The sequence below is a fragment of the Zingiber officinale genome, chromosome 2A (assembly GCF_018446385.1).
Source record: "Zingiber officinale cultivar Zhangliang chromosome 2A, Zo_v1.1, whole genome shotgun sequence".
Classification (NCBI taxonomy): domain Eukaryota; kingdom Viridiplantae; phylum Streptophyta; class Magnoliopsida; order Zingiberales; family Zingiberaceae; genus Zingiber; species Zingiber officinale.
The window spans coordinates 136439529-136466310 of NC_055988.1; the positions used below are offsets into that span (position 1 = coordinate 136439529).

The window sequence follows — 26782 nt, forward strand, 5'->3', positions numbered from 1 at the left end:
ATATGTTAAACGGGTGAATTAAGAGAAAGTCGGTCAGAACCTCTGAATTATATATATATTCTGAGAATTTTAGGGCTATTAAAGAAAGAATGACGAACGGTAAAGTTATTCACCATTGGCATTCATTCACCGGCGCAAGAAATGTTCAGCGTCCGAATCCACTCTCTCGACGACCCCGGCTCTGCGCCTCTTCGATCTTCGTCCGATCTCATCGATGACTGCGTCGGCGATCCCCAAGAAGCCGTCGGTACCAGTTGGAGCTCTAAGCCAAACCCTAAGGTCCAGCTCCTCCGCGGCATCGTTCATCTCTACCGCACCCTCTCGCCACCACTTTCAACCTCTTCTTCCTCCTCCTCGACAACCCCCCAAGTTTCTTCCGAATCCACCCTCCCGGTACATTTCTCTCTCTCTCTTTCCTACCGTCTCTCTCTAAGCCTGCTTACTTCTATGGTTCCATCTCTCTCGTAGCCCGTACGCGGCACACTTATCTTGATTCTTGCCGTGCCATGCCACGTCTCCCTGGAGGATCTCTTTCAATTTTGTGGCTCCATTGATCGATCCTCCATCATCCAAGTCATTAGGTACTCAATTGAAGTTGAAGTGAATGAAGAAGAGTTGGGAGGATTCGAACTTCTTTGCTTCTCTTCGTCGAAATTAAATTTTAGGTTTTTGATATAGTGGCTTTGCAGGAACGATGCATTTGAAGATAGGTACAGTGTGCTCGTGAAGTTTGATGATCAAAATAGCACAGATCAATTTTATCTTGATGCTAATGGATGGCGTTTTTCTGCAGAGGTGAAGTTGTATCTTAAACTTAGCTACTTCATCTAAGTGTCACTGCTTTGGGTACCCTAAACATCTGATCCTTGTTGGCATTGTAGGGAGAGGTTTGCCACCTTCTGTTTATAAATTCCGTAGAGTTCACTGATCACATGAAGATTGCAGGAACTCCACCAAGTGGATCAACAGAGTTGCCTACATGCCCTGTTTGTATAGGTGATATTTTGGTTTTAGAGTGCTTCGGTTATTCACTTTATATACCAGACTCTTCAAGTTCTTCTAGTTCATGGGTGCCTTTCTTTTGAAAAAAAAAATGGAAATTCTCCTCCACAGTAAGTTCATAGATTCAATTTTTGTTAGTCTTTGTTGGTTCCTTAACCTCATGGACAATTACTAGATGACAATTTGAAACTCTGAAAATCAATTATGTACAAACTTTTTATTTTGGAAATTATTATGAAAGAACAAGTAACTGATTTTATTTGTCAATATTATTTCATATAAAATCTCAAGGGAAAAAATCAGAAGGGCATCCCGAATTAAACAAATCATCAAAAGGGCACCCCACCAAATATTTTATCCCAAGAATACTCTTAGTTCCAGCACTATTGTAGAAGCTACGATTAGCTGCTACAACGCGTAGAAGCTACTAAGCAGCTTCTACAACGTGTAACACTTAATATAATACTGTTGTGGTATTTAGTAGCTACTTGGTAGCTTTTACATGTTGTAGCAGCTACTAGATAGCTGCTACAATTGTTTTCAAGTGATTTTGATCAATTTAAAATAATTTAATAAAGTTTAAACAATTTTTACTAAGTTGGTAAAGATAATTTTGATATAATAGCGATCAGAGTTTATGATTTAGGTTTAAAGTTTTAGTGAAATAGTTAATTTTTTATATTGTAGCAGCTACCAAATAACTTCGACATGCTATAGCAGCTATCGAATAGCTTCTATATATTGTGGCTAAACCATAAATGTTAAACTTTGAATACTGAAAGAGTTGATTTTTCATGTTGTAACTACTACCAAGTAGTAATCAAACACTGTTGTAGCTATTGAGTAGCTTTTACACACTGTGACTAAACATTAAATCTTAAAAGCTTAAACCTTAAATCTTAAAATCTTAAACCTTAAATCCTAAAATCTGAATACTATTATATCAAAATATTTTTTACCAACTTGGTTAAAATTATTTAAACTTCATCAAAAATACTTTAAATTAATCAGAATCATTTTAAAATAGCAACTACTTAGTAATTTTTACACATTGTAGCAGCTATAGAGTAGCTTCTACATGTTGTAGCAGTTATAGAATAACTTCTACACATTGTAGAAGCTAGTTATAGGTGCTATAATAACTTTGGAAGTAAGGAACAACGTTGTAGCAGTTACCGAATAGTTGCTACACACATAAGAGGTATTTTTGGGATAAAGCATCTGATGGGACACCCTTTTGCATTTTTTTGAAAAAGGGGTGCCCTTTTGATGATTTGTATAATTTGGGGCACCCTTTTGATTTTTACTCAAATCTTAATACTGCAAATTCCTTAACAACACTCAGCAACCAAAATCCCTTAACAAATTCTTTTATGAAATCAAACTTTCCTCCAAAACATCAGTATACTTGGCACTCATTGGTAACATGTAGAGATAAAATAATGCAAGATGAAAATGAGAGGTAATTAAAAAGATTGTCATTCTCTTCCTCTTGCCTCAGCTAAATTACTTTCAGAATCACTTGCAGGTTGGTGATGAAAATTAGAGTAACTGTTTGTAATCCAAAAGTTCATGTGCTTGAGGGACAAAGTTATTTCTGCTCTCCTAACACATTGATTGTGCCTTTGAGTTTTTTTTTAAAGTGTGCCTCACTGTTTTTTATGCCCCTAATTGAATTTGTGTTGCCTCAAGTTTTAAATGCTCACTTGTTCTTCAGATGTCCTCATCTGCATTTAATTGTCCAAGAAAAACACTAAATGTCTATTTATTTTCTCAGAAAGCTTGTAGTTTGTTGATGTTTTTGTCACAAATTAGAGTTTTGCACAAATCTTTTTGTACTCCTAAAGTGATAGATATATTGACTAGCCAATTTTAACAATTATTATACTAGATTTTGTATCCTGAAGTTAAAGTTACCTACTAACTTATGTTTTGCTAGTTTTGATTTTATTTTTTGATTTTGCATATTTTTTCTAGAGAGATTAGACCAAGACATCAGTGGAATTATTGCAACAACTTGTGACCACTCTTTTCAATGCTCTTGCATTTCAAAGTGGGTTAATTCCTCATGTTCAGTAAGTTCTTCCTGCATACTAATTGGTCTTCAGTTATTAGTTCTTTGAATACAAATCTCAGTAATGAGTTGGTATGGGCTTTATCTTTATTTCTACTAATTATTAGGTTGCACATATTCTTGTAGTTTCTTAGGTATTACAATTAGGTTTTTCTCCATAGGAAAATGTGTACTAGTCCTTATGGCCAAGCTGAAATTTTATTGATTTTGAGTACGGATTTTGTTTTATTGGAAGTATGTGTAGAATTGCTGCAACAAGATTATTGCATGATGAACAATTGAGTTATGTTGCATTTGACTTATCACTTTCCTGTGATATTCACTATTTAACACTAGTTTATCAGAGCAAATCTTATAGTTATGCACAAGTTAAGGTACAGAGATATATATGTTTACATCAGTTTTTTACAAATATACTCAGCTTCAAAGGGAATTCGGTAAAGAAATCATTTAAAGCTTTAGTTCACAATCACTAACAATGAGACAAAGACTTTGATAATGAGCTAATCACTGAATCGACAAATATTCACCTATATAATGCAATTATTCAATGACTCACAGCTAGGGATGCATCAGGCACAAGGGGAGTTAATAGCAACCATGATGACTTGAGGTTCTAGAGGGGACATTTCTAGTTGTTCTAACATTTAGCACATTATAAGACCAATAATACAAAGGTTGATGCTTGCTTAAAAATTGATACAATAACATCTAGAGAAAGTATTTGTAGAGGATGCTCTAGTTCAGAGTACTAAGTTGAAAGTAAGTGTAGGAGTGCATATACCAGATGTAAGAGATTTGTGATTGTTTGTAGCACGGGAAGTTGACTAAAGGAAAAGGGCCAAACTTATTGCAAAACTATATAGATCCCATCTATATACATTTATCAATGGAATTATATATAAAAGCCATTTCCCGCCTTAGCTGATGTGCTTTCATTCAGAAGAGAGTCTTTTAGTGTGGGGTAAAGTTCACGAAGACATGTATGGTAATCACATCATAATAGCAAAGGTTAGCCGTTATAACGATCTTAGTGGATCCTACTGCTTAGACTAAGAAAGAGGGCGGCTGACTTTTGCACCATCTAGGCAGAAGAAATTTTGAGAGTACTTTGGTTTTATTGGACTACCTTAAGGTCCACGATTGGGGAATTGCCATTCAACTTAGTTTTTGAATCATAAGTAGTCATTCAAATTAAAGTAGTAGCTTTATCTCATAAAATGGTGAATTTTGCACAATAAGAGGTAGATTAGAGATTGAGTGAATTTGGATCTCTTCAAGTTAGATTGTGATCGCACTTAGTGTTGTTGTCGTATAATGTAAATATAAGCTTGGCTGATGTCTGTCCCAAGTCTGAATGAAAAAGGGGGTTGTATTAGGTTGTCAGCCAACGTCGAACATAGGTGAATGTTCTATGAATGGATCCATCAAACTATTGTACGCATATTAGGTTGTTCTCGAAAGGAATGCGTTGCATGGTCCGATTGTAACGTTTGAGAAAGAACCACTGCATCTTCATGAGAGTTTGAGTGTAGTGTTAAATATTTAAGAGTTTTCACATATTAGGTTGGATAAGAACAAACATTATAGGAATATCGATTGTCTTAGATTTGAAACATGAAATATATAAACACTCATTAGTAAAACAAACTAACAATGAAGGTAGTAAATATGATGATTAGGAGAAGAATTAATATTTTGTATTTACAAGAAATAAAATGGGTAGGAAAGAAGACAAAGATGTTGGAGAACTCAAGTTTTAAGTTATAATATACAAGGAGTAAAACAAAAAATATTGTATGTATTGTTATAGGTAAGTTCGTTAAATGATTAAGTAGGAGTAGCTAGAAAGGAGATAAGATTATAAATCTCAAGCTAGTGGTGACAAAAAAAACTATTAATGCATCAAATATAGATTTTGGAAAGACCTAAATGAGGTAGTACAGAAAAATTATGTCATACTAAATGATTTTAATAAGAGGAAATCTAAATGGAGTAAGAAATGAGGAATTTGATAGGGTGCATTAGGGATATGATTTTAGAATAAAAAATGAAAGAGGAAAAATTATATTTGATTTTACAATAGCATATAAACTTATAAATGCTAATACGTTTTTCAAGAAAAGAGAAGAACGCTTGGTTATGTTCAAAAGTGAGAATAATAAGTCGCAAATTGACTTTTTTATAGTTAGAAAGAAAGATAGAAAAAGTTATAAAGATTGCAAATCATCTTTAGAGAAAACTTAACCATCCATGGTTAGTCGTATTCGATATGCATCTCAAGTATAATATCAATAAAAGGAAAACATACATGACTCCTAGAATCAAGTGGTGAAAGTTAAAGACGGAAAATAAAGTATATTTAAAGAGAGGGTAGGAGTACAACTATTAGGAGAAATATATGGCGACTTAAATACAACATCAGATAAGATGATATTAAAGTTGAAGATGGTAGCCAAGAGCGTACTTTGTAAGTCAAAAGGACGTGCACTACTTAGTAAAGAATCTTAGTGGTGGAATAAGAAAGTATAGAAGAAAGTGAAGGCCAAACGAACAATTTATAAGTTATTATACACTTGCAAGAACGAAGAAAATTTAAAAAAGTATGCAATAGCCAAGAAAGTGGTGGATGAAGGAAAGAATGAAACTTTTGAATATTTATATCGACAATTAGATAAAAAAGGAGAAAAAAATATTTATAGAATAGATAAAGCAAAAGAGAAGACAAGAGATCTTATCAAATAAGATGCATTAAAGATGAATACAATAGGACACTAGTGAATGATGATGAAATAAAAGAGCGATGGAAAATGTACTTTCATCAACTTTTGAATGAACGTTTAAATGATCAACTTAACTTAGGTAATTTAAGTAGGTCATATGAATATAGAAATTTAAATTTTTATCATAGAATTCAAACTTCAGAATATACTTGAAATGAGATGCAAAATAGAAAAATAGTTGAACAGTTGATATTCTGAAGAGGTATAGAAGTGCCTAGGAATCAAGATATTGAATGACTTATAAAATTATTTAATCTGATATTGAAAATGAAAGGGAGCCTTGGCGTAACGGTAAAGTTGTTGCCATGTGACCAAAAGGTCACTGGTTCGAATCCTGGAAACAGCCTCTTGCAAAAAAGCAGGGTAAGGCTACGTACAATGGATCCTTCCCCGGGACCCCGCATGGCGGGAGCTTCGTGCACCGGGCTGCCCTTTATTGAAAATGAAAAAACTGCCTTATCAATAAAGAATAAGTACTCTATCCCCTATATAAAAATAAAGGAGATGTACAAAATTGTGTGAATCATAGGGATATTAAGTTAATGAGTCATACCATGAAACTTTAGTAAAATAATAGAAAAAAACTAAGGAAAGAAACCACGGTGACTAAAAATCAATTTGGATTTATGCTTGGAAGGTGGACAATAGAATTATATATCTTCTTAGACAACTAATTGAAAAGTATCGGAAACAAAACAAGACTTACATATGATATTCGTCGACCTACAAAAAAAAGTTTATGATAAAGTCTCGAGAAAAGTTATGTGGAAAATTCTAGAAAAAAATGTGTTAGTGTAGCGTATAATGAAATAATTATGGACAAATTAACTGAAGTGTTTCTTATAAAGGTAGAGTTACATCAACTATCAACTTTAAATCTCTAATTTTTTATGCTAATCATGGATGAACTCACTTGACACATCAAGATATGTTACTATTGCGCATATTGTTTGCAGATGATGATATTATTTTGGTAGATGAAACACATGAAAAAGTAAATCCTAAATTTAAATCTTGATGGGAAATACAGGAAGTGAATGATTTTAGGTTTAGTAAAGGTAGGATATTTGAAATTTAAGTTTAACAATATTAGACTTAATAAGACAATTGCTAAGATAGGATTGACAAACTATAGCTTTAGTATTTAGTATCATATGTGCAACAACATAGAGGGGTTGAGAGATCTTACATAGAATACAAGCAAAATTGTTAAAATGGAGGAGAGCATCAGATGTTCTTTGTGATCATTAAGTACCTTTAAAACTTAAAGAGTGAATCATTTGTGCAATATAATGGAGGGGTTGAGAGATGTCTTACATAAGGTACAAGCAGGATGGTTAAAATGGAAGAGAATGTTAGGTATTCTTGGTGATCATAAAGTACCTCTAAAATTTAAAAAATTACAAAAAAACAATTAGAGATGCTATGATATATGAAGTTGAATGTTGGGTTGTGACTCGAACACATGAGCAGAAGATGAGAGTCATAGAAATGAGGATGTTAAGGTGGATGTGCAGACATAGAAGGATGGATAGAATGAGAAATGATAACATTAGAGAGAAAGTTAGGCTTGCACCCATTGGGGAAAAATTTTGAGAGACAAGTTTAAGATGGTACAGATAAGTACTTAGATGATCAATAAATGCTCCAATAGGCAATGTGAAATTATGACAAATACGCACATTAAACGAGGAAAAGGAAGATTAAAGAAGGCTTGGTTAGCAACTATTAAAATTTATTTGAATATAGATAATGATTTAGTAAGGGATAGAGTTCAATTACATAAAAGATTCATATAGTCGATTCCACCTAGTGGGATAAGATTTGATTATTATTGTAGACTTTGGCATATCAAAATTGAATGTTTCAAGTACAACATTCAGCACAAAGAAGAATGTAGGCAAGTCGAATACGGAATAGGAGAAGATGATGCATAACTAGGAGGGTCTATATCTTTGAGAGTGGAGATTCAGCTAGGAAACTTCAAGCTAGTAGAATGGAAGGGAAGGAAAATTTTGTCAATTTGAGGAAGTTTTTCATTAGGATTAATTTGGCATTAGGGCCTAAGTTGAGATTGTTGCTTTTATAGTAGCTTTAGGTTCCAATTTTAAATTGTAACCTTTGTATAAGCTAAAAGTAATGAACATTTTGCATATGAGTTGGATCTCTTTGAGTTAGATCGGGATCACACTTGGTGCTGTTGCCGTATAATGCAATATAAGAAATTTGTGGCAAGGGTTTATAATTGCAGGCCCACACTGATTGATATACACTTTTGCTAATGTTGAATGAGGCTTTGGCATATCAAAATTGAATGTTTTAGGTAGAACACTCACAAAGAAGAATGTAGCCAAGTTAGTTACGAAATAGGGGAAGATGACGCTTAACTAGGATGGTCCATATCTTTGAGAGTGGAGGTTCAACTAGTAACCTTCAAGCTAGTAAAATGGAAGGAAAGGAGATCCTCAAAAATCTTGCCAATGAGGAAGTTCTTCATTTAGGGTCAATTTGACATTTGGTCCAAAGATGGGATTTTTTTTTCTTCTTTTATAGTAGCTTTCTTTTCTAATTATAAAATGTAACCTTTGTATAAGCTAGATGTAATGGAAATTTTGCATTTGAAGAAATATGTTCAATTAAAATATCATGAGGTGACTTAAGTTTCTTTTATTGTTAAGGATGGATAAATAGAAAGTTTGAATAGTTGAGATGGTTCTTGCATCGAGAGTTCTGATCAAGCGAACTAAGAGGTGAGCTAACCTAGGGTGAATTCACAGGTAAAGTTGAATTTAGGCTGCGAAGTGCTAAAGTTATAACCACCAAAGAGGCACTTTGAGGAAAGGACCTCAATCCTTAGAGTTGGAAAGAAGCCAAAGATCAAAGAGGCATTCTAAAGAAAAAGATACAAATCCTTTAGTTGAAATAAAAAACCTAAAGAGGTGTATTGAAAGCAAAAGATATCAACCTTCATAAGATTAAAAGTTTTAAGAAATGCTTTAAAAAAAAATGACATAAATGCTCAGATTTAAAGTGGAGCTAAATATCCAAAGTGGTGCATCGAAAGAAAAGAACATATGTTTTTTAAATCTAGGAAGACCAAGGGTCTCAAAAGGCATCTTAAGAAATTGCGCATAAGTTCTCAGACCCCTAATCAAGCAAACACACAGTAATACCAACTAGGGTGAGTGACGAGTCAGAGTAACTGGACACATGAGCAAGTAGAGAGAACTGTTGCAACAGGAAACAAATTGATTCTTTGATGATTATGTGACATGTGGAAATGTGTCAAAGTGAGTCCTTAGAACCTACAAAACGAGGGGAATTTCAGCCATTAAGAATTCTGGGATTATGTGATAGACAATAAAGTTTTCTCCGACTCGGACATCCTATGATCTCACTTCCACCATTTGCCTGACATTTCCTCATCCCGATTGTAACCCCTCAACCTCCTCACCTCAGATCCCTATAGTCATTCACCCCTTTACCAAAATTCCTCAACTATAACTAGTAAACCAAGCTTTGACCGAACCACTTGCAGTTTGTGTGAGTTGAACACAACACATTCCAACCTCATTAGCCTCAGCTCAACTTAGGCTAGTTTAGGTAAATACGGCTCTACCTAACCACAATTGGATTCATACCTGCCCAACTTAAATTCCTCTAACTCTATATACTGAATCACAGTCAGAGTTATGATTTACACAGCTAACAAACTTTTATAATCTGTTATAATACCATGATAGATATTACTATTTAGCACTAGTTAATTAGAGCAGATTTGATAGTTAGATACATGTAAGTTAAGGTATAGGGATATAAGTTTGTGACTTCTATCTTCACAAACTGTTTACACTTCTATCTTAGTGATATTATTATAATTTTAGTGGATGATAAGTTATAGATTTAATTTCCATCTTCACATGCCTAAATTAAGTTTTTTCTCTTGTTTTTAGCATATTTTCTTTGGCCAACCTTTTAGAATGCACACCTCCTAGGTGTAAGAGGGTTAAGTTGTGTAAACATGTATTAAGGTGTAAGAGGGTTAAGTTGTGTAAACATGTATTCTACGAGAGGAGGCGTTCAGATTGTGCAAGTGATAATCATAAAGCATGATGAAGTTTGAAGCTTCAGTTTCTAAGCATGTCCAAGTTCTTGGAACCTCATTCTTAAGGTGGTAAAGGCATGCTAATTGCAGAGGCCGATTCAGATTGGCAGCCACAACAAGGCATTAAAACATATCAATTAGATTGACTAAATTTAGATTAGTACTCTATTAGGATAAATTTCATTTAATTAATTTTAAAAAACAATACTAAAATTTTGGACAAAAATAATTAAAGAATTAAAAAAATTTAGAACAATATTACAATACTAAAACTTTGGCGGTTTCTAGTTGGTCAATGTGCAGAAAAAAAATCATTGGGTGATGCTCAGAATTTAGTCTTCATATGCACATGCAATAACATTTTCATTTTTTCCTTTTAATGAATCACCTAAACCAAGTAATTGTTATTTCTTCTGGCATCGGCAATCCTTAACTTTTATTGATTCTCTTTTGGGGTTCTTTCATCATCTTTTTTGTGATAAGATACAAGAATCCTAGTTTATCTTTCTTTTGCAAAGCATTGAAGTTTATCTCCATCTTCACAATTCTATGATAATTGTGATATCTTCGGTTTAAGGGGGAAACAAAACTTATTTTCTTTTGAAGATTTGAAAATGCATAAACTCAATCCATTGATTGCATGTGCTTAATCTTCTGAATTGGACATGAACAATATCTTTTTGTGCAACTTACTGGGACTTTTTTTGGGTCTATTTTGTATGACAAGTTGAACAATAATAGGAATTTTTCTTGCGCAGGATAGGAAGTGCTTTGAGACTCATACTTTCAACCTTGATTCTTCTTTGGCAATTATATATTTAGGAGTGTACTATTATTGAAGATGATTATTATTGTTTATCTTTAATCTAGTGCAAGTATAATGAATCAACACACTAAAGGAAAGAGACACCTTTGTTGAAAATGATATGATATTTATATGAATGATATTTAATGACTTAGCGGATCACATAGTGGGATAAGACTTGGTTGCTGTGTTGTTTCTATTTGATGACTTAGAATTAAAAAGAGGACATGGATTGATTACTAACTAGGTATCTTAGCAGTAATAGAGGAGCTCCAAATTATATTCTAACTCCTAAATCAACTACTAAAGCAAACTAATGGATGATTGCTTGGGTTAAATGAGAGTGACACTTTTATAATGGTGATTGGACTTATTGAAAAAGAGTACCAAGAGGTACATCACATCTTGAAGTTTTTTTATAAGCAATGCATGTTTTGCTAATTTTTATTTAATATTATTATGTGACAGTATTATGCCTTTTTTAATAATTATTATTAAGTAAATTTTTTAATAATCACCTCATATGCATTACCCACTTGCATATCCTATCCAATGATCTAATATCGTATTGCTTGCGCATTTGCCTTTTGAAACATTGCTAATGATAATCAATCTAGTGAATAGTTTATATAGGCAATTGTGTGTGTTGATGACATTGATGATTTAACAGTTAATGCATAAATTTATCGAATCTTTATAAGATTTCTTGGATTTATCCAAACTTTAAAGAAGGTTCATATCTATACTATTGTTTCTAAAGAATATCAAAACCTATCCTTCATTTGAATTCAATCTAACTCCTACAAAATGTGATATGGCGATGATGTCACCTTGTGCCACGTTAGCAATAAACAGGCATGACATTGAATGTGAATAAACACTAATCTTAGTCTTAACTTAAACTTTAAATTTGTCAATCTCTGCCTATCCCTTCCCACTCTATTCTTGTGCCAAAGATTTGGGCAATTTACCTTCAACTGCAACCTGCTATTACTGTCTGCCATCTTTCTTATCCCATGCAACTCGTACTCCACCCTCTAACCGTATCCCCATCACGATCCCTATCACAAAGCCTACTGCCCCCTATTAAATACTTGGCGGCCTATGCTGCTGTGTATTGGTAGAACTATGATGGCCTAACGGTTGCCAGAGCTATTGCACCACCATAAACCCAGTTGGGAGGATGATCCTCGTGATGCGACATTAAGCACTGCCTCTAGTGCAGGTGAGGGCTCAGTAGCCTGAGTCAGCATGGAGACGATGCCAATGGTGGAAAGTTTGGAAAGCGGAGGCTATGCCTCATCTATTTCTGTTGCGCAAAGAGAGGGGCAACACCTCTCAACCTCTAAATCGCGGAAGAAGAGGAAGAGAGAAAAGAGATCGCACGGAGCAACAAGACAAAGACGCACAAAAGGAGCAAACATGTGGAAGAAGAAGAAGAAGAGAAAGAAGAAGAGTTACCGTGGTTCGGCGACGTGCCTACTCCACAAAAAGGCCGAAACTTTATTAGAATTCTCTCTACACAAGAGAATCACGTCTAATGGTTCTTGTGTTTTGTTGTTATACAATGGGTTTACAATGATCCCTATAAATACTGCTAAACCCCAGACCCAGTAAAAACGTAACAGAATTTGTTATGAAAAATATAATAAAATTCCGTTATATAAAATCTTAACAGAATTTTATTACGAAAAATCTTAACAGATTTTTCTTCCATGACATCTTTCATATTAAACCTTCATCCAAATATGAGCCATTCGTCAACAATCTCCACCTTGGCGAATATTCACCCCTTCGAAGAATACGAATATCTGGACAAAACTCCATCTGGATCTCTGGATCTCTGGGTCTGGGCTTCCTTCCTCTAGTATCTAGAGATATGGATCAAGTTCAAGCAATGCTTAAACTTCTCCGTGGTCACTGGCTTTGTTAGCATATCTGCAGTATTGTCTGCAGTGTGAACCTTCTCAAGTTGAATTTCCCCGGAAGCAATCAACTCTCTGATCTTGTGAAACCTCACATCAATGTGTTTGGTTCTCGCATGATACACCTGATTCTTCGCCAAATAGATAGCACTCTGACTATCGCATAACAACTTGCCTCTAACCAACCCTGTAGCCATAAAGCTTCCTTCACTGCTTCAGCTGCCATGTACTCGATTCCGTAGTAGACAATGCAACAATAGATCAGATCATAGATTTCCAACAAATAGGTCCTCCCGCCACAATGAATACGTATCCCGTAGTAGACCTCCTGTTATCTAAATCTCCTGTATAGTCCGTATTTACGTACCCAGAACTAAAGGATCTTCCTATTGTCTCTACATATGATGCCATAATCAGTTGTATTTCTCAAGTATCCGAAAATCCATTTCATCGCATCCCAATGTGGTCGACCAGATTTAAGAGAAACTTGCTTACTATACTAATCGCTTGCACGAAGTCCGGTCTCGTGCAAAATGGCATACATCAGACAACCAACTGACTGGCATAAGGAACCTTTGACATTTCGATCTCGCCATCCGTCTTCGACACCGTGTCGGATAACTTGAGTGATGCGCCGGTGTGCTCACCGACTTTGATTCTTTATGTTGAACCTATCCAAGACCTTCTCCACATAGCTACATTGAGACAACCATAATCTCTATTCCCGTGAATCTCCATCCCAAAAATCTTCTTGGCCTCTCCCAAATCTTTCATGTTAAATTCCTTACTCAGTAGCCTCTTTAATTTGTCAACCTCTTTCATCTTTTTTGCAACAATGAGCATGTCATCTACGTATAGTAGTAAGAAAACCAGTTATTCATCTTCAAAGCTCTTCACATATATGCAGCAGTCATACTCACATCTCCTATATCCGTTTTGAATTATATATGAATCAAAATGTTTGTACCATTGCCTAGGAGATTATTTTAATCCAAATAGCGATTTCTTCAACTTACAAACCAACCGTTCTTGTTCGGACTGACTAAATCCCTCAGGTTATAACATAAAAATCTATTCTAAATTTCTATGAAGAAATGTCGTCTTCACATTCATTTACTCCAGTTGCAAATCGTGATGTGCCGACATAAAAATCTACACCTCTAAATTTCTATGAAGAAATGTCGTCTTCACATTCATTTACTCCAGCTGCAAATCATGATGTGCCGATATAAAAATCTACTCCTCTAAATTTCTATGAAGAAATGTCGTCTTCACATTCATTTACTCCAGCTGCAAATCGTGATGTGCCGATATAAAAATCTACTCCTCTAAATTTCTATGAAGAAATGTCGTCTTCACATTCATTTACTCCAGCTGCAAATCGTGATGTGTCGATATAAAAATCTACTCCTCTAAATTTCTATGAAGAAATGTCGTCTTCACATTCATTTACTCCAGCTGCAAATCGTGATGTGTCGATCTAAAAATCTACCCCTCTATCTTTCTATGTTGAATTGTGGTGTTCACTTTCCTTTACTCCAGCTGCAAATCGTGATGTTTCGATATAAAAATCTACTCCTCTAAATTTCTATGAAGAAATGTCTTTACATTCATTTACTCCAGCTGCAAATCGTGATGTGCCGACATATCCAACACTGCTCTAATTGACGTATGTCACCACTGGAGAGAAAATTTCTTTATAATCTATCCCCTTTCTCGTCCATACTTCCTCTGATACTTTGTCTTCTAGTGCTGCCCTTGGTGATCTATTAATGAGATAACATGCCATGTTAACTGCTTCCGTCCAGAAATTCTTTGCAAGTCTTGCATTCAGCCTGAGACATCTTGCCTTTTCAATGATTGTCCTGTTCAACCTTTCTGCTACCCCATTCTGCTGAGGTGTCCTGCGAACCGAGAAGTGCCTTATTATCCCATGCTGCTCACAGAATTCCTGAAACTTTGAATCTGTGTACTCAGTCCCATTATCTAACCTAAGACATTTGATCTTCCTTACGGTCTGGTTCTCTACTTCAGTTTTCCACAATTTAAACTTTGCAAAAGTTTCTGACTTGTGACGCATAAAGTATACCCATACCTTTCGTGAGAAATCATCAGTAAAACTCACAAAATACAAGTGCCCTCCACGTGATGCTACACTGGCTGGTCCCCAGAGATCCGTATGTACGTAGTCCAGAATCCCCTCCGTCTTGTTTGTTGCCGTCTTGAATTGCACTTTGCTCTGTTTCCCAAGGGAACAGAATTTGCAGAATTCAAGCTTGCACGTTTTGACACCCTTCAACAAATCTCTCTTGTGAAGCTCTAGCATCCCACGTTCACCCATATGTCCTAGCCGCATATGCCACAAGACAGTACTGTCTGATTCAGACTCCACCGAGGCGGCTCCACCTACAACTGTAGTCCCTATCAACTTGTAGATGTTTCTTGCTACCTTTTGCCCTTTCATTACCGTTAGAGCTCCCTTCCTGACCTTCATTACCCCACTCACTGATTTGTAATTACAACCAATACCATCCAGTGTGCCTAGTGAGATCAAGTTCTTCCTTAGCTCTGGTATATATCTGACATCACATAAAGTTCTGATCACACCATCAAACATCTTGATTCTGACATTCCCTATGTCAATAACTTTGCATGATATATCGTTTCCCATCAACACTGAACCAAAATCCACTGCCCTATAGGTGTCAAACTAATCCTTGTTTGGAGTCATGTGATATGAACATGCAGAGTCTAAAATCCATGCATCCGTCAGCTGTTCCGAACTTGACATAACTGATAGCATATCTCCATCACCGCTCTCTGAGTTTTCCTCTTCAACTATGTTTGCAGACTTTGCCAAACTACTTTTGTTCTCTGCAATATGTTTCTTTATCTCTGGACAATTTCTCTTGATATGACCTTTGCCTCCACATTTGTAGCATGTGATCACCTTCTTCCTTCTCGACTTAGAACGAGTCTTGTTGTTGTTGTCATATCCATGTCGAGATTTGCTCCTACCACGCTCTTGGTTGCTATTTACCACAAGTCCTTCTCCTTGAGAAATTTCATCGCTTGTTTTCTTCCTTTGGTGAAAACCTAGCAACGCACTTGTAATCTCCTCCAATTTGAGAGTTTCCTTACCCCACATTAACGTAGTAATCAAATTCTCGTACGTAGGAGATGAAGGTAGAGAATTCAACAACATCAGCGCCTTGTCTTCGTCTTCGATCTTTACATCAATCCGCTTCAAATCACTTACAATCTGGTTGAATACGTTGATGTGCTGACTCAGATCGGTTCCTTCTGTCATCTTCAGCCCAAATAATTTCTGCTTGAGATACAACTTATTTGTCAATGACTTTGACATGTACTGGCTTTCCAGCTTTTGCCAAACTGCCACCGGTGACTCCTCGTCCATGACATGATACATCACGTCATCTGTAAGACAAAGCCTGATTGTTGCTATTGTCTTCGCCTGAAGTTCTTCCCAATCTGATTTCTCCATGCTTTCCGGTTTTCTGTCTCCTAGCGCCTCCACCATGCCTTGTTGCACCAACAAGTCCTTGACCCTTCTCTGCCATAATCCAAAGTTTCCGGTTCCGTCAAACTTCACCATATCAAACTTCGCAGAAATCGTCCCCGACATGTTGAAGAAATCCGCCAAAAGCCTGTAGCTCTGATACCAATTGTTGCGTAAAGAGAGGGGCAACACCTCTCAACCTCTAAATCGCGGAAGAAGAGGAAGAGAGAAAAGAGATCGCACGGAGCAACAAGACAAAGACGCACAAAAGGAGCAAACACGTGGAAGAAGAAGAAGAAGAAGAGAAAGAAGAAGAGTTATCGTGGTTCGGCGACGTGCCTACTCCACAAAAAGGCCGAAGGTTTATTAGAATTCTCTCTACACAAGAGAATCACGTCTAATGATTCTTGTGTTTTGTTGTTATACAATGGGTTTACAATGATCCCTATAAATACTGCTAAACCCTAGACCCGGTAAAAACGTAACAGAATTTGTTATGAAAAACATAACAAAATTCTGTTATATAAAATCTTAACAGAATTTTATTACGAAAAATCTTAACAGATTTTTCTTCCATGATATCCCTCATATTAATCTTCATCCAAATATGAGTCACTCGTCAACAATTTCTCATCTTATCTTGACCCTATCATTGGAGCCCTAATCCGATTCTTACTCTTCATGGGCAATCCTATCTTTTGTCACCCCCTCTCGCTTTCCCTCTTTGCTCAATCTACTGACCTTGTCTTCTCCACGTCCCCTTCGTCCTCCCTCTAATGATTCTTCTCACCAAGATCGTTTCTAAGTCTAATCCTTTTCATACCACATCTATTCCATCTTCCCTTGCCAGGACACCCACGACACTCGCCGCATCTTCTTTGCTCACCTCAACCTTCCTTGTCCCCTAACCACTATTATGGTCACCATTCACGTCGCTAATCCGTGTGACCAAATTGTGGGTGAGGCCTACTTGATGCGTTCTAGTATTCTATTGGATGCACCATGGAGGAGTTACTGATGGATTGTCCCATCCTGCCCTACCTTTTTGCCTTTGTGGTTGGGCGTGCGGGACCTTACACTTGCGTCTATGTTAAGGGTGGAGCAACACTTCTCAATATTGTTGCTAGAAAGTTTGTTGGCACTGAAGAAATGATTAATCTTAGGGTTGATAAAATAGAAACATAGCAAGGAAAGGAGGGTGATAGAAATGGCCTAATCTTAGGGTTGATAAAAGAGAAAAATAGCGAGGAAAGGAGGGTAATAGAAATGTCGTGGAGGACAAAGGACGTTATGGTCGTTGGTGGATTTTGACAAGGAGAGAGAGAGAGAGAGGAAATAATAAAATAAGGATGGTAGCATTGGTATCTATGTGTGTTGATTGTCTATATGGCAAAATGTGATATCATCACCATGTCATGTTGTTTAATGGGATAGATAGACTTTAAACGGAGGTTAGAATTGATATACTTTAGAAATGATAGGGTGAATACAATACTTTTTAAAAGTTTAGATATATTTGAAAATAATTAATGGCTATATAGAAATTGAATCTATGGATCTTTAGTGCATTCAATTTATTGGAAAACAAGAAATTTGTTAGTCCAAATGGAGATAGTGACGTGAACATATGTGCTAGAGGTGGAGAGTGTTGGTTAATCCTAGGAAAATGTACCGGTTCCACTACAAAAATTTTTGTACAAGTGTCGAACCTTTCCTTAAATAACCTATTGTGTTCTTTAGAAATTAAATTAGGAATCACAGATGGAACTTAACATCATTGATTCTAAATTTAACTTATCTGTTCTTAATGGTTTAGATTTGAATCGCAAGCGGAACTTAACTCGATTGATTCAAATCTACCTAGGTTATTAATTCCATAAATATTAATTTCCAAAATTGGCTTCCAGGACTGCATGGCGAGCTTCTTGGATATGGGAGCAACCACCACCGTCTAAGCAAAGCCTTTTAAGGAAAGCTAATATTTATTTCCTTAAATAACTCTAGGTTAACCAAAAGGAACAATCGAATCACAAGTTCGAAAAAGAAGAAAACACAAACTCGAAAAATAAATTCGAAAAACTAGATCTAATTGCCTCTTGTATTTAGAATTCTTACAAAGAGAAAAACTAACATGATGCGGAAAACAATTGCTAATTATACCTTCTCTTTGTACGCTAATGACCTCGAGATCTTCTGCCGTATTCCTCGCCTCACCTTGGACGTCGTGTGGGCGACGATCCTTCAAGATGAACACCACCCAAAAGAGCTCCTCCTCTTCTTAAATCCGGCCACCAACACCACCAAGGAGATGAGAGCAAAGGGAAAGGGAGAAGGGAGAGAGCCGACCACCAAGAGGTCTCCAAGCAAGAGAATAAGAGTTGTATCTCATGAAGCCCCCTCACTCCTTCTTTTATATTACTTGCCCAAGGCAAATAAGGAAAAAACCTTTTACAAAAAATAAAATCATCCAAGAGTTTTTCTTTTTTCTTTTTTATTTTTCCTTTTCTTTCCTCTTGATTGAATCAACCACCAATCAATGGTTGTGATCAATCCTATTTGGTTTAGGATTGGGATTGGCCGACCCCTTGCTTGGACATCAAGCAAGGTGGCCGGCCACCATATTTAGGAAAGAAAAATAATTTTTTAATAAAATTTTATAAGAAGAAAACTCTTATAAAATTTTACAAGCTCTATTTTCTAGAGTTAAAAAAAGAAAGTTTTAAAAAATTAAAACCATGTTTTAAAATTTAAAACTTCTCTTATAAGATTTCTTTTTTTAACATAATAATAGAAAATTTTAATTTTAAAACTTATCTCCGTTTTTTTCTTAAACCATGAGGATGGTTAAAAAGGAAAGTTTTAAAACTTTTAAAACTCTCTATTAAAACATATGACCTAATTCAAATAAGGATAGTTTTAAAAATTAAAATCTCTCTTTTAAAACTTATAGTTTTCTACAAAGAGAAGATTTTAAAAATTCAAAACACCCCTCCTATTTGAATTAATCTTGGTCGGCCCCTACATGCTTGGTCACCAAGCAATAGGGTCGGCCCCTATAAAGAGGATGTGGCCGGCCATTGCTTGGTCACCAAGCAATGGTCCGGCCCCCTTCTTGGACACCAAGAAGAGCCTTACATTTGGATGGACTTGAGGCTATAATGAGGCTATGACAGGGACCTAGAGGAGAAATTGGTTTTGGTCTTCCGATGAGCTTGAGTATCCCGTACTCGCTCCGAACACTCAACTCAAGTTCATCGATAATAACCCATTCCACTAGAGAGTTATTACCGCACTACCGCACCAATCCCAAATTACATTATGGGCTCCTTCTTATCATGAGTGTGTTAGTCTCCCTGTGTTTAAGATTACGAATGTCCACTAATTAAGTAAGTTACTGACAACTCACTTAATTAATATCTAGCTCCAAGAGTAGTACCACTCAATTTTATTGTCATGTCGGACTAGGTCCACCTGCAGGGTTTAATATGACAATCCTTATGAGCTCCTCTTGGGGACATTCTCAATCTAGATAACTAGGACACAGATTCCTTCTATAACCAACAACACACACTATAAGTAATATCATTTCCCAACTTATCGGACATATTGATTTATCGAGCTAAACCTCACCCTTTGATAAATCAAAGAAATAAATATTAAATATATGTGCTTGTTATTATATTAGGATTAAGAGCACACACTTCCATAATAACTAAGGTCTAGTTCTTTTACTAAGTCAGTACAAAAATAACATACCTAAATGATCCTACTCAATACACTTAAAGTGTATCAGTGTAATTTATTAGTCAAGATAAGCTAATACTTAATTACACTACGACTATACTGATAGTTTGTTCCTTTCTATCTTAGTCGCGAGCAACTGTTTATAATTTATAGAGAACCGACAACATGATCTTCTGAGTGTGACACCACACTCCATGTTGTCTACTATATAAATTAATTGAACAATTACATTTAATAAATGCAGATATTGACCAATGTGATTCTTTTATTTCAACAAATAAATGTTTACAAAAACTAGGCTTTTAGTATACACTCTAACAGAGAGTGTAAACAACATGCCTGTAAATAAAAATAATCTTTTCTCTTCTGGTGATCTCAATGTCACAAAACAATGTTAGTAGCGGAAAACATAAATAAAACAAGCACATACCACAACACATTGACAGAGGCAATTTAATGTAGTTCAGTAACTCCCAGGCTTCTAGTCAATGACCTATGATGCTTTAGGTGGATTGCTCCTGGAATCCTCTTTCTCCTCTTTGGTAAAATGCTATAAATGGAGAAAACTCTTACAGAATTCAAGGGTTTTACAATATGGCTCAACAAAATAACAATGGAAAACAATGTAATAATCAATCTGTCGTACTTTCTTCGTGGCCTTTGAGAATCCCTTTCAAAGTCTCCTCCATACAATGAAATCTTGACACAGTCATGCTGACATGGCACTGATCAGTCCATTGAGACATCTCCAACGGTCGAACAGTTGACTAATACACTCGATTCTCGCGGCTCATGATCAATTCCTACTTCATGAGTCGATTAATAACCAACCACAACTGATACTCAACTATTAGTTGATTGTGTTGATTGAATCTCAAGACTTGCGATCGATTTCTATAATTCCTCTGATGACACTTGCATCAGTCGACTAATCACAAATCGTCAATTGATTGGGCCAACAGAAACACAATACAAAATATTTTTTAGTCAATTGCACTAGTTGATTGGGCCATCAATTTATAGGTGCAGTCAGTCCACTACACAATCAGAAACAAACATACAGTTTCTTAGTGGACTGCTCCAGTCGAGTGCCCCTAGTCGAGTGCTCCAGTTAACTGCTAGTTTTACTTCAATCTATCTAATGGATGAGTGTGCCTTAGTTGAGTTCTACACATACCCAAGTACAATTTCACTCAACTCTCAGCTTACCAGCAACTGTCTTCTGCTACACCAGCAATTGCCTTCCGCCACGAGATCTTCTCCCGTCAAACTTCTCGACCGTCGAATGCACGGTGCCCTCCGAGCCCCTTTCCATATTATCTTCCTTGCTCTGCTCATAAGTGTGTCTCTAATAATCTTCCGCTAAGCTTCTTATCCCTTTGATGCACTGAGCCCTCTAGCTTCCTACCTGTGTCTTCCTTCTCGCTCCATTTGCATACTTTGCTTCCAGGCACAACTACCTTTAACACTTTCATCCTATGGTTCCTTGGGTGTAACATACCATCCTTCGCCAATCTTCCATGAAAATTGAGTCATTGGGTACTCCATATGTGTAATACCTAAGTCTGTGCACATTTAAACACAAACGCATAGCAACCTCCGATGCTCTCATCCTTTGGTTTGTTCCTTAGGTGTTCTATACCGTCCTTCTCCGATCTTCTATGGACCAAGCAAGGTCTAACTTAAATTCTTTGCCTAAACATCAAAACTTGAAGTTGCACTAGACTACTTGGGGACTGAAAGTCACAACAAAATCGATGTAATGGTTAAAGGAATAGCCAATTAATTTATTTGCATTGATTAGGGTCTATCTATTTTGTGGAAAATATTTCATCAGAAAATGTTTTTGGGTTTTCCATTGTTTGTCTTCACGAAAAATAACAGTCAAAACAATATAATTTTTTTGCTTAGTCAATGGAAAATGTAGGCATTCAAAGGGAAAACCACTTTCACTTGAAACATCCACAACTTCCCCACATGAACAACAATCTTCCCTACTTTTCCACTCCTCTCACAAGCAAACAGCAGCTCCCAATCTAGCACCAAGATGGAGCTGTTGTTATTTACCGTTGCCTACAAAGACCAAGCTGCCATTGTCTGTGCCGTTGTCATGGAGATTGTTGTCTGTCCTTGCTTCAATATTGGGTTGAGCTTGGAAAGGAAGAGGAGAGGAATATGAACAATGTTTCCTTGTATATTTGCTCAATAAGGGAAAATTTAGATTTTTGTTGTAAATGTTTTCTTGGAAAGTTTTTTAGATGCACATTATTCTATGGGAAACACAAGGACGCTCATTTACTAAAGGATATGGAAAAGTTAAAGCATCTTTTTGTTTACATTCACACATTTGGTGGATTTGCAAGTTCAAATTTTTGGACGCTTCAAGAAGTTACAACTAGGAGACGGTTTAATTGTTTTTAGCTTAAGAAAAGGAAAGTGAAAGCGCACTCTGATGCTTCATGTATCTCTATCACATGCTAACTCCACTTCTTTTAGGTTCCATGCCTTGCGATGAAGATCCTGATTTCGATATTGTATATACATGTCTGCTATTTTGCTGTTACTTTTTTTGTTTTTTGTTTGTTGGTTTTCCATTGGTAAGGAGAAGAGGAGCCTTGGCGCAACGGTGAAGTTATTGTCGTGTGGCCTAGAGGTCACGAGTTTGAGTCTCAGAAACAACCTTCTGTAAAACAAAGTAAGACTACATACAATAGACTCTTCTCCCAGACCCACATTTGTCAGAGCTTCGTGCACCGGGCTGTCCTTTTTCTATTGGCAAGCAACATTGAGCAAGAATCCTGTGTTTTTCCAAGTGTTGATTTTTAATAATCAAAAGAATTCCTTTTACTTGTATTTAATGTTTGTGTCCAGTGATATTAATTTTCTTTTTAGGATGAAAATTAATTAAATTTATCTTTAAATTTTCAGGTTTGTCATTTTTGTCAGAAGCATTCAGATAAGCCAACATGCTCAATTTGTGGAACACCAGAAAACCTTTGGATATGTGTCATCTGTGGTTTTGTTGGATGTGGAAGGTATAACTCGGCCATGATGCGGCTGATCTCTGTCATCATGTCCAGATTGTTCTTTTTACCAAGCTAGTATATGTTTGAATTGTTGTTTTCATGCCATTGTATTCTCTTTTACCAAGAAAATGTGTGAACTGTATTTCCCATGCTATCATAGATACGAAGAAGGCCATGGTATTAGACACTGGAAAGATACTCAACATTGTTATTCTCTTGATATGGAAACACAAAGAGTGTGGGATTATGTTGGTGATAACTATGTTCATCGGCTAAATCAATCCAGAAGTGACAATAAGCTTGCCAAACTGAATTCCAATAGTAGACTGTCAGGCAAAAAATGCATCCACTGTGGATGCAGTGATGATGTTGGAATTAGTGAAGCTATATTAAGCAGCAAAGTCCAAATGGTGAGTGCTTCACTGTTTAATTCAGTATGATAGTATGCACAATTTGTAATGTGAAATGCTTTTATTATTCTTGTATAGTAATTCAACAATGTGCTTCATCTTAATGTAAAACATGCTACAGATTGTTGATGAGTACGAACATCTACTAGCTAGTCAACTTGAAAGCCAAAAGCAGGTACTTCATCTGTCGAATTAACCCTCTATGTTTCCTTTTTTTTTTGCCTAAAAAGATTGCTTAAGGTTTTCTTTTGTTTCTGCTTTATTTTATTTTTGCAGTATTATGAAGCGATAGTTCAAAAGGAAAAGGAAAACAAGAAGAAGTACATTGCTGATGCCATTGAAAAGGCTGTAAGTTTAAAGCTGCAAGATATGCAACATAATATTCATGATGTTACCAAGGAGAAGAAAGTGGCTGCTGATGTAAGCTATTTCACACTTTTATTTTGTTATGCAAAGCATATTATTTTGCATCATTCAATTTTCCTTTCTGTTTCATTGTACTCCAACTTGTTTTCATTTTTCTTGCTTTAGATTAATGCAAATCTCATGAAGAATCAGAAGCTTTGGCAAGAAAAGATCAAGGAAATTGAAGAAAGGTATAACAGTAACTTGGGTTGGTGATTTCTTTTAATTACCATGCTCATTCTTCAAGTCAGATATCAACTAATTGTCAAAATTCGGCAACTATGGCCTGCTGACTGCCCTTTAATATTTACTTCTGTACTAATCCTTTTTGCTGCTGATCATCCATTAGTTGCAACATCCACATCATTATCATCATCAAAATATGTAAGTCCCAACTATTTGGAATGGGATTGAAAATGTATGACTAGATCACTAGTAATATCTAAGTAACCCAACTAAATTTATATTGTATTAATTAAAGTTTTTTTAGTCTCTTTTGCCCCTTATGAACTCGCACTTTTGTGCTAATTGATTCAATTAACCCAACTAAAAAAATCTATGCTCCTTTTAAACACGTCCATACCATCTCTACCTATTTCTCCCTTCACGATTACACTAGCTACACTCAAATAATAAACTCCTTATGTCTATCTTAACATTCTTATTTATGTTATATTAAAATTTTGTACAATTTCTTAATCATCCTATTACTCAAATTCTGAAAGTATGACAATTCATACCATAATCTTTTAAAATTTTCTTTTTTAATTAAAGTGGCACATGATGATTACATAAAACTTTAGAAGTTCCTCTTTATTTCAACACCCTATGGTCCATTTGGTTTTTAAGATTAGCTATTCTGTTCCCTTTGATTTCATGGATTATAAGTATGTCTATGCTTTAGATTAGAAAATTAACAAGGAACATCGGTTCGTTGAATTGTGATTTCTCAACCTTTTTGGCTTTTCCCTCTTCTATTCTAAAAAATCAATATTCTTCTATTTCATTATTGTAAGAATATCTATTTTCATTCTTATTTAATTGTTCAAATAATATATATTATGAACAAGTAAAGCAGACTATGTGGTTTGGGGCCCAGGGATAAGGTAAATTGAATGGACTGAACATGCAAGTCTGGTGGATTGGATGGAGTAAGCTGGGTTGAATTGAAGAGATCCAACATCTCGGTCGACTAACTGTGCTAAATGGATGGGCAAGCTGGTTAGGTTGGTTGTGGGTGAGGCCAATTGAGCTAGGCTAAATGGTTTGATCAGTTGGGTTGAGCGAGATAGGCGGGTTGGGCATGCCAGTCTAGATTAAATGTATCAATTGACTTGGGTTTGATCAGTTGGACCAAGTGGGGGGTAACGAGCTTGAACATGAACAAAACCTTTCTTGTATGGTTATCTTATCATTATGAAAATCATTTCTCATCTTTTGCATATAACATTCATAATAAGTCAAACACTACAAATTCAAATGAAGCATCTATTTTATTCAACTAAGGGAAAAAGCATCCTTATGGTCCTTGTCCATTCTAATGATTCCATTATCAATTTATTCCAAAAACTAAAAATCATTAACGATATTTTCATCAATTTGAATTAGTTCCTTGTCCTTATTAAATAATAGATAACAATATTTAAAATTTTTATAGGTGTCTCATGTCCATCAATCTTAATTATTTTCTTGATTCCTTTTTAAAAATATCTTTTGTATTATTCAGCTTTTAGCTCTACTTCAAACCATTGGTTCCTCAGATTTGCTCTATATTTCCGTTTGAGAGTTAAATCTTTTTGTACCTTTCAATTATCAAAATATCATCCTAAAATACCTTGTATAACATAACACAATAACTTAGTTCTAACATTGGTTTAAATAGGCTTTTTTCCTACTTTAGATAAGATGCATTTGGTAATACTAAGTTGCATTAGTTACCAACTATTTGTCGTGGGCACGTGAATCTTATCCTCAATTGAACTTTTTGCAAATTTTGCTGTGAAAGAACTTTAACTTCTTGGAATCTGTCAATTTATTTATCATGGAGCTAACGTCCTATTAATATAGAAAATATTAAGTCTTTACTCCTATCATCAGCATGATCCGAATATTTGTGGCTACGTGGAACTTATTCTCCATTGGTGATAAGATCTTCGATTTCTTGGTAACTAAAGATCCGTTTTTAGTTTTCAGTGATGAATTTATTACACTATGAACTATTTATTAGCGTGGACCCAAGTCTTATTCGAATTGGAATATTTTACTTGGGGTTTAGTCTTTAGATACTGTTTGTTATTGATTCTTGTTTACTGCTAGTGCATCTGTACTTGAAGTTGCAGTTTGCTCGATGAACATCAAATTGCATTTTCACTCATTATAACTTGTCACACAAAATCAATTCTTATACTTCAGGGAGAGAACAACTTTAAGAATAAAGGATGAAAATATCCGTGATCTAGAAGATCAGGTATTATATACATTTTCCCTTCTTTGGTGACAGGATTAGCCTTAATAGGCGTCCAAGTTCTTGTTTGTATTAATCGATTGATTCTTTGCAGATAAGGGATTATATGGTTTTCATTAAGGCCAAAGAGGCACTTAAAGTGGCTGAGGCAGATGATATCCGAGGGGGTACGGTGCTGCCAGTTCCTCTGCTGCAGGCTTCTTCAGCCAAGACCAAACGATCATCAAAGATAAATAGGAGGCAAAAGTAAAAGTTCCCGATGCGACCAGCATATTGCATTCTCATGTGGAATCAAGTCACGGGAACGATATAAAGTTTTCCATAAAAAAAAATCCTTTTTTTTGTGTATAAATGTGCCTGGTTAGTCAGTGTAGTTCCATGAAGATCGTTCCAGATTTTAGATCAGATGTGAATGCAGTTGGATAGTTCTGGAACTAGATTGTTCACGACCATCTGAATTATTCCCCCTGCTGTGAAGTTGGGTTGCACACTTAAAAATGAAATGTTCATAAAACCTTA

At 35.7% G+C, this 26782-nt stretch overlaps 1 protein-coding gene across 1 annotated transcript; it reads left to right on the plus strand.

Moving 5' to 3' along the window:
• The first annotated feature begins 81 nt into the window (after positions 1–81).
• LOC122042404 (BRAP2 RING ZnF UBP domain-containing protein 1-like) lies at positions 82–26782 on the plus strand. The gene is made up of 12 exons (XM_042602512.1): positions 82–393; positions 469–581; positions 690–795; positions 882–996; positions 2980–3077; positions 22887–22993; positions 23145–23394; positions 23516–23569; positions 23671–23814; positions 23926–23990; positions 26212–26266; positions 26358–26782. The coding sequence occupies exons 1-12, from the start codon at positions 142–144 to the stop codon at positions 26511–26513; spliced, it is 1515 nt and encodes a 504-aa protein (XP_042458446.1). The 5' UTR covers positions 82–141; the 3' UTR covers positions 26514–26782.